The sequence below is a fragment of the Mauremys mutica genome, chromosome 12 (assembly GCF_020497125.1).
Source record: "Mauremys mutica isolate MM-2020 ecotype Southern chromosome 12, ASM2049712v1, whole genome shotgun sequence".
NCBI lineage: Eukaryota > Metazoa > Chordata > Testudines > Geoemydidae > Mauremys > Mauremys mutica.
In genome coordinates, this window is record NC_059083.1 from 44,275,255 (window position 1) to 44,290,311 (window position 15,057).

At 51.3% G+C, this 15,057-nt stretch overlaps 1 protein-coding gene across 1 annotated transcript in view; it reads right to left on the minus strand.

The window, feature by feature from the left end:
* Positions 1-3,530: 3,530 nt before the first annotated feature.
* Positions 3,531-15,057, minus strand: part of LOC123345979 (E3 ubiquitin-protein ligase TRIM39-like) — a 28,289-nt gene continuing 16,762 nt past the window's right edge. Inside the window, exons 3-6 of the mRNA XM_044983122.1 lie at positions 11,454-11,684; positions 10,910-10,932; positions 10,698-10,810; positions 3,531-4,150 (exon numbers count right to left, since the gene is read on the minus strand). Of these exons, the coding sequence (XP_044839057.1) occupies positions 3,600-4,150; positions 10,698-10,810; positions 10,910-10,932; positions 11,454-11,684 (918 nt within the window). The 3' untranslated portion in view covers positions 3,531-3,599. The remainder of the gene's footprint in view (positions 4,151-10,697; positions 10,811-10,909; positions 10,933-11,453; positions 11,685-15,057) is intronic.

Below are 15,057 nucleotides of genomic sequence, written 5' to 3' on the forward strand. Positions count from 1 at the left end.
GGTTCTGAATTCATAGAATCATAAAATATCAGCATTGGAAGGGACCTCAGGAGGTATCTAGTCCAACTCCCTGCTCAGAGCAGGACCAAACCCAACTAAATCATCCCAGCCAGGGCTTTGTCTAGCCTGACCTTTGAATGATGAGGTAACAGTTTACATTGGGTGTTATTTCCACTCTATGGTCAATTACACACTCATGGCCATGTGACAGGGGGCTGTTAGCAGCTACAAACTGAGCCCTTTGGAAGCCGGCACCCTGGTCACTGAGAACACCCAAGGCACCAGCAGGGCCATCCCTAGACATTGTGGTGCCCTAAGCAGCCCCCCTGTGGGGGGGTGACCCCAGGCCTCCACGGGGGCCATGCCCAATGTCTGTGGGGCAGGAGCAGGCTTGGGCTTGGGGGGCAGAGGAGAAACCGCCCCCTCAGCATGAGCCAGCGGAGTGGAGCGGGTTGGGGCCACGTTGCTCCACTTCCTGCCGCCCGGTGATTGCAGGGTGGGCTCAACCCCGCACTCATGGGGTGGCAGGAAATGGATTGACCTGGCCCCTGCCCGCTCCTCTCTGCTCCCCTGACTCCCAGCCTTGGGACTTGAGGGGGGGTGGGGAACTGCACCCAAGCACTGACTGGTGGCACAGCTGGGAGCTGGCACAGCGGAGCAGCCTGGAGCTGGGTCACTCCACTTCCCGCCACCTGGTGACTGCAGGGCGGGCCTGACCACTGCTGCAGTGCCCCAGGATGTAGCTCAGGGGAAGGGGTGGAGTGAAGGTGGGGTTGGTGCGGAGCAGGTGCGGGGGCTTAAGGGAAGAGGTGAAGTGGGGGTGGGGCTGGGGTAGAGCAGGGGTGGGAAGAGGCGGGGTGGGGGCGGGGGCTTTGGGGAAGAGGCAGGGTGGAGCGGGGGTAGGGGCAGCTTTCCTGATTGGCTCAGCCAGCCGGGGGATCATGTTGGCTGCTGGAGCAGCATGCGGCTGCGTAGGGCACCAGGAAATTTGGGCCAATTTGATGCCCCAAATTTCCTGGTGGCCTACACAGCTGTACAGTTTACATATGGATAAGGACGGCCCTGGCCACCGGGTACAGTTAGAGTAGAAGGGACTGGTTAGTTTGGGTTTGGAAGGGCAGAGGGGATCACTGGCACCTGTAGGGAGCCTGATGCGGTCACTAGCTCAGCGCTGAACAGAAAGCAGCAGTATAAAAGGCTGAACCAGGGAGCTGGAAGGGGGCTTCTCGTAACGGCTGCTATGTTGTGATGCACCATAAAAAATCATAAAGACGCTTGGTGGAGGTGCCCTGGCAGACGGCCTGCTGCTTCATTCACAGAGAGGTCTGCCAGCCAGGGGTTGCAGGAAGTGATGCAAGAGAATTCATAGTTAGAAATTTAAAAATGAGCAGTGCCTGCAATCTCTTCATGACACTTCATGCTGTAAATTGTGAGTGACAACACATTTTTATGTCTTGTTGGATAGTAAAAACCATGTTGTATATTAACATATTTTCCCATATATTTTCCCATGTGACTACACAATAAGATTGGATAAGAATCCTCAGTAATTACACATAATTCAGTGAGAAATAGGGAAAGGAACGCAGAGATTGCTGAAGGAGATTTTAGGGGAAAATTATCTATTTCTAGATTAAAATTTCCCTGTGTTAAAAACTAGAAAAAAAGGATAGCTTCAGCAGCCCATGCCACCCAAACACCAGCAGACAGGATAAAAACACAAATGAAGCCATCACAAGATAATTTTAGGGTATTTATTTTCAAATAATCAAGGTAATGTCAGGGCATTCTGCCATGAATGGCATATTGTGAATAAATCTTCAAAACTGAATTATTACATTGAAAATGTTCATAATGCATCACATTTAAAACAAAAAGTAGTCCTAGCAATGCCATGTGATGTGCCTCCCCTCATACTCTGCTCAGCTAGCTCTTCAAGAAATCAGGTTCAATTGCTAATTTCAATTAGACCAGTGGTCCCCAACCTTTCAGTGTGGCGGGCACCTGATGACTAGTCGCCAAAATGCCATCGAGGAGCGTGGGCACCACATTTGGGGACCACTGAATTAGACCAATCGGTTGCTATGTTTACAGAGCATTCCAGAAGGTGGTGGACAGAGAACCCAGAGGAATTGTGATGAATTTCCTGGAGCAACTTTCTATTCTTTGCACTCTAAACCTCACATAACAACAAAAATATCACCCTTTCAACTGATTTATGGCCAAGAAGAAAGCTTTCCATAAAGCTTCACCAAATTACATGTTATATGTCACTAAGTGCCAGCGTCTTTAATACAACTAAGTTAATTTGTGATGATTCAGTAAAGGAATACAACCCCCTCTCTATTTCTTTATCAAACTACATTTGTTGTGTCCTTATAACCAACAACATGAAGAGCCTGGCAGTTCATTGAAATCAATAGTGCACAGTGACAGTACATTTCCTGTAAATAATATGTCTAAAGAAAAATAAACTAAAAAAACTGGAGATTGTAGAAGAGATTTCTATCAATAGGAAGAGAGCATTTAATGTCAGGGACTGTGTTTTCTTAACTGATGTGAGAAAAAGAAAGGAAGGGTCATATCTTGATTGCCAATTAGATGTAGCTAGAAAGTTAAAAATCACATGAATTAATGCTGACAGAAGTTCAAGGGTAGATTGGCAGTGGCCCTGGAGGTTTTTCGCCTTCCTCCGAAGCATGGGGCAGGGGTCACTTGCTTAAGGAGTGGGTGGATCGGCTTATGTGGCCTGCATCTTGCAGGAGGTCAGACTAGATGATCATAATGGTCCCTTCTGATCTTGAATTCTATGATTCTATGATTCAAAGACTATTATATAATCTTGTGTGAATTAAGTTAAATATATTGCTTAATGAATTCTATCATTTTTTCACCTATTAATTTTCAAAGATGAAGTGCAGGAGGTGGGTGTATGTGCCCTGCCTTCCAGGGAGAACCAGTAGAGACAATAAAGGGGGTTGCAGGGGGGAACAGAGAGAGGAGCTGCACATGTGTGTAGTTGTGATGTTTATGACACATGTACATTGTAACTGAACAACCCAGTCTGAAAATTTAATAGTTTATTTTGTTAAGATAAATATTTTGCATTTCTTGTATTCCACAGTTGAAATACAAATGATGTTACTTAGAGAAGTTAAACTTCAATATAGATTTGAGGGAAGAATCAAACAATAAATGTAAATAATTCCATTTCTAAAAATATGTTTAGATGCTTGTTTTTGAAGTAGTTTAAATGTAAATTAAAATAGTCTTGTATTTACACCTTGATACAATAATATTTTCTAAATTAAAATAATCTTTTTCTTTCATATTTTACATTGAGATTTCACAGGGGTAGAAAATTATGACAGGGGTAAATGTCTCCCATCCACCACCGTCTGCTACCTCTGGGGCAGAGGACGGGGAAAGATGGGGGCTGGGGGTTGCCAGATGTCCGGTTTTTGACTCCAGTTGAACAGGGAAACTGACAGCATCCAGTCAGCACAAAACGTCCAGTTGCTGCAGTAACTGGCCCCCACCATTGGGGACAGGAAGAGCAGCAGGGCTGGGAGGGGCCAGTCTGTGCCGTGGGGTCACTGTCAGGGACAGAGATTCCCTCTGGCCTGAGCTGGGACCGGGCAGATTATCAGGGGAGCTGCGTTTGTACCCCCAGCACTGACACCAGGATGGAAATAAGGGCGGAGCTTCCCGGAGAAGGTGCCAGTGAAAGTGAAGAGATGGGACCTGTCAGTCACATTGTAAAACGAGACCTCACCCGCCTCATAGTCCAGGAAAATCCCCACCCGGCTGGGCCTGACGCTCACGGGGAGGGGGGTCGCGGGGGAGGTGCAGGCATGGTATTCCCCACCCCTCAATATGAGTCTCCAGTAGTCTTTGTATGTGAACTCCCCCTTCCTGCTCATAGATTCCCTACAAACCCCCAGGTCCCACTGAGTCTTGTCTCCCACCTCCACCTCCCAGTAACGCCTCCCGCCCGCGAACCCCTCAGCGCCCAGGACAATGGCATATCTATCAAATCTCTCAGGGTTGTCGGGCAGATCCTGGTGTTTGTCTCTGTATCTCACACGTTTCCGATCCTCAGACAGGACGAGTCTGGGATAAGCCGTGTCAGGATCCAGAGTCACGTCCACTGGGGAGAGAGTCACAGAGTCAGGGCCGGGGGCAGGGGCTGGTCACTGGGATCAAAGGGAAACTAACCTGCGTCCCCGTTAATCACTGGGTGGGGAGGGTGTTGTTGGCTGAGGGGAATCAGGGCCCCTCTGCCCGAGGAGACAATGAGGGGGAAGGGCAGGAGGAGCGGGGGAGGGGTGGGAAGGTGTCAGGGGAGGTGGGGGGGAGGTGACAGACTGATGCTGGGAGAGGAAAGGGGAGGGGAGGTGACAGGAGCAGAGGGTGCAGGGGGAGGGAAAGGGCAGGTGCCAGGGGGTTGAGAGGATTGAGCAGAAGGGCAGGCACAGGGAGGGCAGAGGAGGGGGAGGGACAAGCACCAGGGGGCAGAGAGGGGTGAGAGGCAGGGCAGGTGGGTAGAGGGAGGTGTTAGGAGAGGGGATTGGGGAGAGGCAGGTGCCAGGGGTCAGAGTGGGGCTAGAGGAGGGGTGGGCACAGGGGGGTGAGGGAAGGGGCGGGTGCCAGGGGTCAGCGAGGGTGGGGAGAGGGGCAGGTGTCAGGAGGGCTGAGGGGAGTAAGAAGGGTGAAAGCCAGGACAGCAGAGGAGGGTGAGGGGAGGGGTGGGAGACATGGCACAGAGGAGGGGAAGGGGAGAGGTGGATGCCAGGACATAGCGGGGGTGTGAAGTGATGGGTGGGCTCCAGGGTGCAGAGGATGTTTGGGGGAGAGGGGCAGATGCCAGGATGGCAGGGGGAGAAGGGAGGGGCTGTTCAAGTGGGGCAGAGATGGGTGGAGGGCAGGGGCATGTGCCAGGGAGGCAAAGTGGCAGTAGAGGGGCATGGGCCCAGGGGAGCAGAAAGGGAGTGAGAAGAGAGGGAGGGACGTTGGTGAGGGGTCAGAATAGACGCAGGGTCCAGGGTCCCTCACAGGGGTGGGGGAAGGGTAAGGGAGGGGCAGGAGCCAGAGTGGGGGGAGGGAGGGTCAGGCCCCAGAGAATCTGTTGCTGTCGGGCCATGTGTGGTTGGTTTCTCGCTCAGAGCAGGTCAGTGCTGTCCCCACACACACTGGGGGTGCAGCCCTGCTCTAGGGGGAGCAGCTGGGACTCTCCGTGCTGGCGGGCCCCACGGGACTCACCTTCCAGGCAGGGAAACCCCACAGCCAGGCCCTCCCCTTGCCAGGCCGAGCCCCATCCCCACGGGGTTAGTTGTCTGCATTGGGCTCACTTGGGGGGCATTACAGTGGAAGATTCGGGGGCGGGTATAAATGTGAACTAATGGGCTGTTGCTAAGGAGGCCAGGGCAGTGGGGAGGGGAGGGGGCATTTCCCCACTTACTGCCCCCTCCATCTGGGAGAAGCTGCACCAGGGACCAGTCCCAGTTCATACCTGCACAGCACGTCTGCACTAGGGGTTTGCACGGGTGCAACTACATCAGTGCAAGGAAACCCCGGCAGACATGACTGAGACACTGCTGTGCCAGGGGCCGTAACCCCTCCCCCTCACTGGGGTTATGGATCAATAATTACAAGCAGAGGAGCTGGACTCTGGGCTCCCAGGTGGAGGCTCAACCCACTGGGCTGCAGAGTCATTGTCACGCCCACGCTCTGGCCCAGTGCCCATGGCAGTGTTGAGACACAGGGGGACGTCATCAGACACCTGGAGCCCAGCGGTTCAAGCTTTGATGGCATCACACGGGGGGACTGAACCTGGGGCTCCCAGCTGAGGGCCCAGCCACTGGGCTAAAGGCTACAAGGGAAGCGTCGGCACCTTTTTCTCTTAATTGAAACTAGTCAGCAAACCCGACATGGATTCGTGAATAGTTTCTGTTGACCCGAAATATAATTTTGCAGCAAATAAACTATTTGTCCAAAACATTTCACCCAGCTCCACTGCAAACCTGTCTGAGCAACTTAGGAGCCCCAATCCCAGTGACTTGCAATGAGAGACTGTCAACACCCCCAGAAACGCAGTTACAGGCAGGCCAGGCTCAGGACAGCAGCTTTGAAACACTCCAGAGCTGCTGTTTAATTTGCCCTTTGCAGACAAATGTCCCCTGGGTCCCTGATTTCACCCCCACAAATCAGGCTGAAAATGGAGACTTGGCTCCAGCCTGAACTCTCTGCCCAGAGCCATTTGTCCCATGGACGATGCTAGCGGCACAGACCCTCTGCAGCTGCACCTGGGCATCTCCCAGAGCGGATAACAGTCACAGAGACCATCTCAGAGCCCCAGGAGCTCAGGTGTCTGCATCTAACGACTGCGCCAGCCACCCCCCTCGCTTTCATTAACCAGCTCTGGGACAGACACGCTGAGAACTTTCACACCCAGACTCTGGAGACACTTTGGGTCCTTCTACATAGCCTGCAGCAGTGAGTCTCGGAACAGGGTGGACAGATTCAGGCTTGCGGGGCTCCCTCTTTGGAATTAAAAATAGCCGCATAGATTTTCAGGTTCTGGCTGGAGCTCAGGCTCTGAAGCCCAGGGTGGAGCCAGGTCTGCCCCTCACAGTGCAAGAGGAGACATTGTCTGTGTCCACATCCCCTTCACCCCCTTCCTGGGATGGGGAACAGCAGCCCCAGGGCCCCTCCCTTCACCCCCAGGGAAGGGGAGTGAGAGCCCTCGGCCTCCTGGGCAGTGGGGCCTCCCAGCACAGGTTCCTGGGTGAGCATGAAAGTGTCTCCACACAGAGAGCTCTGTACACCCGGCAAATATACAGATGTGCCCATGGATCAGGATCCGGGATGGTGCTCTCCCCAGGAGTGATGGAAGCTCCCTCAAAGTGGAGGGGTCACCCAGTCGTGCCAGCCCTTGTCCCTGAGCTCCTGTCCCTGCACCCCTGAACCCTCACTCTCACACTGCCCCTTCTTCCTGAGCCCCTGCCTTCACACCACCGCTTCACGAATACCCTGACCCCCTGGGCTCTCCTCTTGGCCCCCTCCCCCATCGTCACTCACTCTTACAGCTGGTAAAAAGTGGGAGGGAATAGCCCTCCCATTGGTAAAAGTGATGGGGCCATGGCCCCCGGCCCCCCTCTTCCAGTGCCCCTTACTCACCCCCACATCCCCAGGAAGAGAGCGGGCTTGGGCAAGTGTCAGTGAGTTGGGTGCTGGGGATATGAATTGGGTTTTACACCCCGGCTGCTGGAGCTCTGTGTACTGAGGGTATAAGGAGATAGAGGCTGTGTGACCCCCACACTGTCCTGCGAACATGGCTCAGCCCTGACATCTGCCAGAGCCTCTCCCTGGGGAGGAATCGTCCCTGCGGCCCATTCAGGCCTTGGCCTCCCTGCGGAGGTGGCCGGTGAGGCTGCCGTTAAAGTGAGTTACGATGTGAGCTCCTGTCCGCTGGGAACTGGACTCTGAGCCTGGGCTGGGATCGGTGACTGGGGAGTGAAAGGCGCCAGCTGCCCTCACTGCCCCCCTGAGCCAGCCCAGCACCGCCAGCCATTCAGTGCAATAACAGCGATGCTCAGGCTTGGTGACAGCCAGTGCCCCAGCGGGCAGGGCGAGGGCCTGTCCAAGGAGCAATGGGCACAATCTGCAGCAAGGGAGGTTGAGGCTGGAGATGAGGAAACACTTGCTAATTCTCAGGGCAGTGAAGCTCTGGACCCGGCTCCAGGGGAGGTTGTGGGATCCCCGTCACTGGAGGTTTGTAAGAACAGGTTGGACAAATCCCTGCCAGGGATAGTCTAGTCCCTGACCTAGCCTGGGGGGCTGGATTAGGTGACCTCTCAAGGTCCCTTCCAGCCCTGCATTGCTCTGGTTCTAGGTTACAGCAGTTCCTGGGGCTGGGCCCAGGGCCCTGGGGGCTCTAAGCCTGGTGAGTGGCACGTGACAGAGTTAACACTGTTAGTGACCATGGCAGCTGGCAGCTCAGTGTCCCTGCCAGGGGCCTGGGCTGGCATGTGGCTGCCTGTACCTGGCTCAGCAGGGTGTTACTGGGCCATGTGGACAGGACCTAGGGTTGGCACCTGTCCATAGGGTTGCCAGGCGTCTGTTTTTTTATTGGAACGCCTGGTCGAAAAGGGACCCTGGCGGCTCCGGTTGGCACCACCGACTGGGACATTAAAAGTCTGGTCAGTGGCGCAGCGGGGGCCCGGGGCTAAGGCTGGCTCCCTGCCTCCCTAGCTCTGTGCAGCTCCTGGAAGTGGCCACCAATTTACTTCTCTGGAGTTTGAAACTTTTCTAGCAGAACATAACCAAGTGTCAGCCATGGTCAAGCCTCCCTTTGAATACAGGTTGGCTCTGGGGGTGGGGGAAAATATATCAAGAGGGCTGGTCCTTTTAGGGGAGTCAGGGACCAGACTACCTGTGACAGGCCCCTGTAAGGGAGAATGAGACAACCCAGACCCACCTGGATGTCATTAAATCCCTAGGTGGCTAGTCGGCAGCGAAACAGCTAATGAGGCTGATAAAGGGTAACCAGGGCTCAGCTGAAGGGATCCTAGGGACAGGAAGCTGCTGAGGAGAGGAGCTCCCAGGAGAGCTCACCAGAGCAAGGGGCCTGGAAGGGGCTCCTAGAGCAGTGCTCCCCAAACTGTGGGTCATGACCCCCTAGAGGGTGTGGAGGAACATTTGGGGGGCCTGGCAGGGCCTGGACCAGCCCCCATAGGTGGCGGGAAGGGAATGTCACCCAGCCCTGCTCTGCCCCTGGCTCCACTCTGGTCCCACTATAAGCCCCAGTTGCAGCACCAGCCCCAACCATGGTTCCACCCCTGGCCGAACCCCCATCTCCTGGCTCCAACTGCAGCTCAGGCTGCACCAATGGCTTCATTCCCGGCTGAAGCCAGCGGCTCCCGGCCCCAACTGCAGGTCCACTCCCAGCCATAGCCCCCAGCTCCTGGTCCCAATTGCGGCCCCGTTCCTGGCCCAGCTCCTGACAGCAGCTCCTGAGGTGGGGGCACAAACCAGGTAAGGAAGGACATGACCAAAAAAGTTTGGGAACCACTGTCCTAGGCAGAGGAGCTCCCCTAAGGGGGAGGAGCTGCCAGAGATGACAATGACAGCAGCAGCTGTAGCAGGACAGAACCTAGAGAGCTGCCCCTGGCTGGAGAAAGTGGATGCAGAGAATAAAGGCACCGTCTGAAATGACCCAGCTCCGGGAGGGAGGGCTGGAGTCGTCTGATTCCATGATGGAAACTAATCCAAGCCCAGCTCCGGGAGGGACTGAGGGCTCCTGACTTGAGGACAGTGAGGAGCTGGAGTGAGAGCTGGAGGCTGGAGCAGAGTGAGGGAAAAGAATTTATTTCAAGGTTTACTTGGACTCAGAGCGGACTGCAGGAGGGGACTTTTCTCTCAGATCTTTTGGACTGTGAGGTGTAATTTAAGGAGTGCTGAAGAGGGTAAACTGAGGCAAGATGCTTGCCAAGATACCCTGAAATGGCTGAGGCTGGTATCAACAACAACACTCACTGCCCAGCCCCTAAGGGCTGCATGACGGCGCAGGGCCTTCCCCATTGCACACAGGAAGCCTGGGGCGCAGGAAGCCCTCGTTACTCTGCCCCACACATTTACCCAGAGACTCCCCTGAGCTGCTGGACCCGGGTCCCTGGAGTCAGAGCATGGGCAGTCGAGTGGCACTGACCGGCCGGGGCTGCTGAGGCAGGGGGAAGGAAAGGGTTAATCTCAGCACGGTGGCACTTTGCTGCTCAGCCCTGGCTGGTCTCTGCCCTCTGGGTGCAGCTCAGGGCGTGTGTCTCTGAGCAGGTCCCTGCCCACTCACCCGCCATTTGCCCCAGACACAGAGAACCCAGGTGCCGAGGGAAGGAGCAGCCCCAGCAGCCGCATTGGCCCCAGCACGTGCTGAGCCTGCAAGTGCAGCAGCAGAGGCAGCGGCAGAGAGAGGGGCTCAGCCATTGAGAGCAGCAGGGTCCCCACCCCCAGGGGAGGGGTCAGCGCTGGGACAACAGGCTGGGCTGGGTCAGGGGCTGGGAGATCTGGCAGCGAGCAAGGTGCCAGCACCAACAGCCCTGCTGGAGACCCTGGGCCTGGCCAGCCTGGAGTAGCCAGCGAGTGACTCAGGGCCTGGGACCCTGCCCAGGAAGGGGCTTCTGGGGGGCTGACAGGAGGCTCCCCAGGGGCTGGTGATCCCCTAGAACGAGGCACTGAGCTGACTGGCTCAGGATCCCGACAGGCTCAGGGGCCAGGGGTATGGAATGGCCCAGAGCCCAGCCGGGTTCAGGGCCCAGTGGGCACAGAGTGTGCTGGGCTGGGAGCAGTGAACGGGGAGGGGAGCAGGGATGTGCTGGCTCCAGCCAGTGACAGAGAGGAAGCTGCTTTCCCCACAGCCTGGGGTTCCTGCTCCCCGGAGCCCTGAGATCCTGGCCCTGCAGCCGGCACCCACATACTGTGGTGATGGCGCATCCCCATTTGTGTCAATGACATCCTGTCTGGGAGAGTTCACAACCCTAGTGAGTGAGAATATCAAGCAAATTGCCCAGGACTGAGCACATCAGCCTCCAGCTATCACAGCTCCAAGCCTGTCATCTGGGTCCATGCGTGTCCCGGGGTCCCAGACGCTGTCCAGATCCCCAGGCACAACACAGCTCAATGTCCCAGGAGCTTCCACTCACCTGCGAATCTCTTCAGCATTTCTCGCATATCCAGGCAGCGCTCCGGGATTTTACACACATTCTTCAGGTCAGTAGAAACAGCTTCTGGTTCCCAGAGTTTCACATTCTCACTCCTATGAAGAAAATGTCCCATCATCACTCAGCTGCTCTGTGCACACATCACCGCAGAGGCGCTACCGGGGATATAAGAGCAATGAACATTGGAAACATACCTGCTCAATGTGGTTTTCATATCCTGGAAGGAGAAAGAGAATCAATGTTCTTAGTTAAAACCATGTGTAAAAACCAGTGAATTTTCACTCTGCGCATCAACCTTTCACCTAGAAAAGAAATCAACCCTCCCAGGCTTCACTGTTTTGTGGTAAAAATTCCTATGACATTTTGCATTAACACTTGTTTCATTTATGTAGGTGAGACAGGAATTTAGCTAAAGGATTCTCCCTTCTAGGGACCCAACCCATCAGTATCTGTGTTTATCGTCTGTGTTGGGTCCAATGTTCTGGAGTCAGAGCAGGGATGGGTTCAGCTCAGTATCATTCTTGTATCATCCATTTAATCTCCCATGGCCTCACGGGGTCTCCATGAGGAGAATTCTCCTCTAACATGAACTGGGATATTTTGGAACTGATGGAGCCCTTAGCCGGATGTTCTGTTTGTCAGTAAACCGCAGAACACATTTACTCTAATTGTTGGAATTCAGACCCAGGGATCTGAGTTCTAATTCTGGATGGGTGGAGAATTCTGATGCCGTCTCACCTTTAGCAGCTCGATAACTGGTTGCTGACACTTCTCCTCGATCTCTGTGATCAGCTGCTGCAGAGAGGAGCTTTGCTGGGAGAGTTTGGTTACATTTTCCTGTAGTCTCTGCAGAGTCTCCCTCTCCTTCTCCTCCAGGCTCTGCAGAAGCAGCTGCTCCTCCTCTCTCAGCAGTGTGTGCAGTTTGTTAAATTCACCTGCAATCGTCTCTCTCTTGTTCTTCACTTTCCTCTTGAGAAAGAAAAATAGGAAAGGCACAGAGAAAACGTGAGCCAGATGTTGAGTTACACAGACTGTGCCTCTGTCCCTGAAGCAAAGGAATGTTAAATCACTATCAGATTTGTAAGGCTATTTACTTCTTTGAGAAACGTACCATAAAGGGACAAAGAGTCCTGTGGCACCTCATAGGCTAACAGACGTATTGGAGCATGAGCTTTCGTGGGTGAAACTATAAAGGGTTTGTTTTAGTTCAGAGTTAATACGGCCAGTTCCATAGTGGGGTTGTCTAGGGTGCTTTGTAAAGCCGCAGTATGTTATTGCGGGTGGCATGGGATGGACACAGTGCAGTGGGGAGAAATCGAGGGAACAGGAGAGATTTACAGGGGGCTGCACAGTGTGTTTGCAGGGGGATTTGGGTGCCCAGTGCTGGGCACTCAGACACCAAGGGGAGCTGTCACAGTGGGATGTGGGCGATGCTCCTTCTGACAACCTGCTCCTAAGGCTGCAATGTTCGGGACCTAGGGCTGGTGCTAATAGTCCTTCGGGTGCCATCCTTGGGCTCACATGGGTGTTGGGCACCCAGGGCATTGTCAGGGCTGGCTTTGGCCTCACTCAGCCTGGCCGAGTGCCCCAAGCCCCTGTGTCCAGTGACCAGCCAGTGTCTTCCTCACACCGCACCCCCCCCCCATGCTCTTTGTGGGGATTTCACTGTGAAAGGCAGGTGAACTGGAACAGACATTGTGTCCCCTGGGTTCATCACCTGGCTACAGACAAGCACAGGTAAAGTCACAGTAACAGTAGCAAGTGACTGGGATGAGGTGGCCACATGATGGCCGCAGAGGCTATGAAGTGGCTGAGCTCTGCCTGGCTTTACACCAGTGGTCCCCAACCTTTATGTGGCCAGTAGCACATTCGTGTTTTCAGAAGAGTGTGGTGGGCATCAACAATTTGTCAAGGCTTATTTTGTATTGGTACATTAAATAATATGTAAAACATCATATTTAATATTGCATAATATATGGGTCCATAAGATAAAAAGGTAATTTTACATGTAAAAGGTATTTATTAAATTATTCGTCAATTACTCTTTCACCTTACCATGTGAATTTGCTCTTTTTTATCTACCGGTAAGAAAAATTAAGGAGTTTTTACAAAATAAATATCATAAACAGTTTTCATCTTATTTATTTAAAAAAAGTAAAACATTGTTGAACTGCTGGTCCAAATATATTTATTATTCTTACTTTAACATAGCCAGTTATGGTTAATTAAAAATATTCTTTGTATTGTTACTTGTATCTGGATTTCAATAAACAAACAAACAAACATGAAAAAAAGTTAAACACAAGTTAATCATACGCTCTCATCAGCACTTAATGGAAAATAGGTATCATTAATTCACGTGGTTTTTCTGATAAAGACAGTGTGATTTTTGGCACTGCATTTCTTCAGCCAATTTTTCATAGGAGAGTAGGATGATATTCCTGTTCATAAGCAATCATCAAGATGGGCATCTATAAGCCGAGATCTGTATTTTGATTTTATGATGTTCATTGTTGAAAACAGAACTTCACACAGATAAGTGGAACCGAAATAAGATTTTATTTTGTATGCTACATTTTTCAAGGTAGGAAACTTTTTTCGGTCAACCAGATTCGAAAAGTTTTCATCTGTTGCACAGGATTTTAGAACAATATCATTTTGAAGGTCCAAAATCTCCAGTTCCACGTCTTCTGTTCTTACTTGAATGAGACTCACAATTGATGTAGCCAGTTCTGTTACCTCTATTTGGCAAGTAAAAGGATTCACATTCACAAGAAAGGCAACTACAGGCTCAATGATGGTGAACTGCTGAAATCTCTTTTCAAATTGTTCCAGAAGTGTTTGAATGTGGATAACAAATGGTGATGGGTTAAAATCACTGTCACATACCATTTTCTTCATACTTGGGAAATGTACGAGAGATTAATCTTCATGTGTAACATCCACAAGATCAGTTTTGCTTTGAATGATTTTACAGAACCTATCATTTGAGCCATGTTTGTCTTTTCCCTGGAGCTCAAGATCTAAAATGTTCAATTTGTCAGTGATGTCAGCAAGAAAAGCCAAGTCCATTAACCAGCTGGAATCTTTTAGTTGCTCGAAGTTCTGATTTGTGGACTTCAGAAATTCTTTGATTTCTTCAATTAGGCTTAAAAAATGTGCAAAACTTTACCTTTGCTCAGCCATCGTACTTCTGTGTGCAAGATAAGATAGATTGTTTATCATCAAAATCTTCCAACAGGACCTTAAAAAGTCAGTGTTGCAAAGGTTTCACTTGAACAGAGTTAATTATTTTAATAACAACATTCAGGACGTGTTGAAAAGAAAGAACTTTGATGCACAAAGTTTCTTGGTGGATAATGTAATAAGACAAAGTTCGGAAAGGATTCATTCTTCTTACAGAGTGCAATGAATCCACTGGCACTGCCCATCATTGCTTGTGTCCCATTAGTGGTGATCACAGACAGCTTGTGTAGTGGCATACTAATTGCTGTTGCATATGATTTGAATAAATTATAGATGTCCTCACCCTTTGTTCACCCTTTCATAGGCAATACTTTTAGTAACTCTTCTTTTACGGTGAAGTCACTAATACCATCCTCACCATAACTGCCAATTGCCCTGTATCCAATGCATCTGTCGACTCATCGAATTGCAGTGAAAACCAGTCACTTGTTTCCAAGTCATCCTGAGTTTCCATGTCGCTTGAAATTGCATGTATCCTCCTCATAACTGTGTTGTCTGATAACTGCAAGTCTTGTATTGTCGACAAAATCTTGCCCTTGTTAGGAAATCCTTGAAACAGGCAATCAGCACCAGTCAAAAATGCTTCCTTCAACAATTCACTGTCTTGAAAGGGTTTTTTCTTCTTTGTGAGCAGATGAGCAATTTTAAAGGAAGCAATAGTAGCACCTTTAGACTTTACCACTTGTCTAGTGAAAACAGATTGCTGGAGAGATAGAAGAAAATTAATCAACTCATATCAAACCTTTCTCAACTCAGCTTTAAGTGGATGGCTAATGTCAAAAGAACCGTGATTAGTTTGGAAATGGTGTTTGACATTATATTTTTTCAGCACTTCAATAGTACTCCCGCACAATAAGCAAACACATTTCCCTTTCTTTTCAATAAAACAATAGGATTCTTCCCACTCTGTGTTGAAATAATGCATACGTTGTCTTTTATTTGAACCACTCATTTTGGGACAAAATGTTAAAAAAATAATAAATCGCAAAGCACAAGAAAACAGCAGTATCAGTGCAGCAGAAGAATACTCACATACACGGCCGGCTCCAGGCACCAGTGGAGCAAGCATGTACCTGGGGCAGCACATGCTACGGGG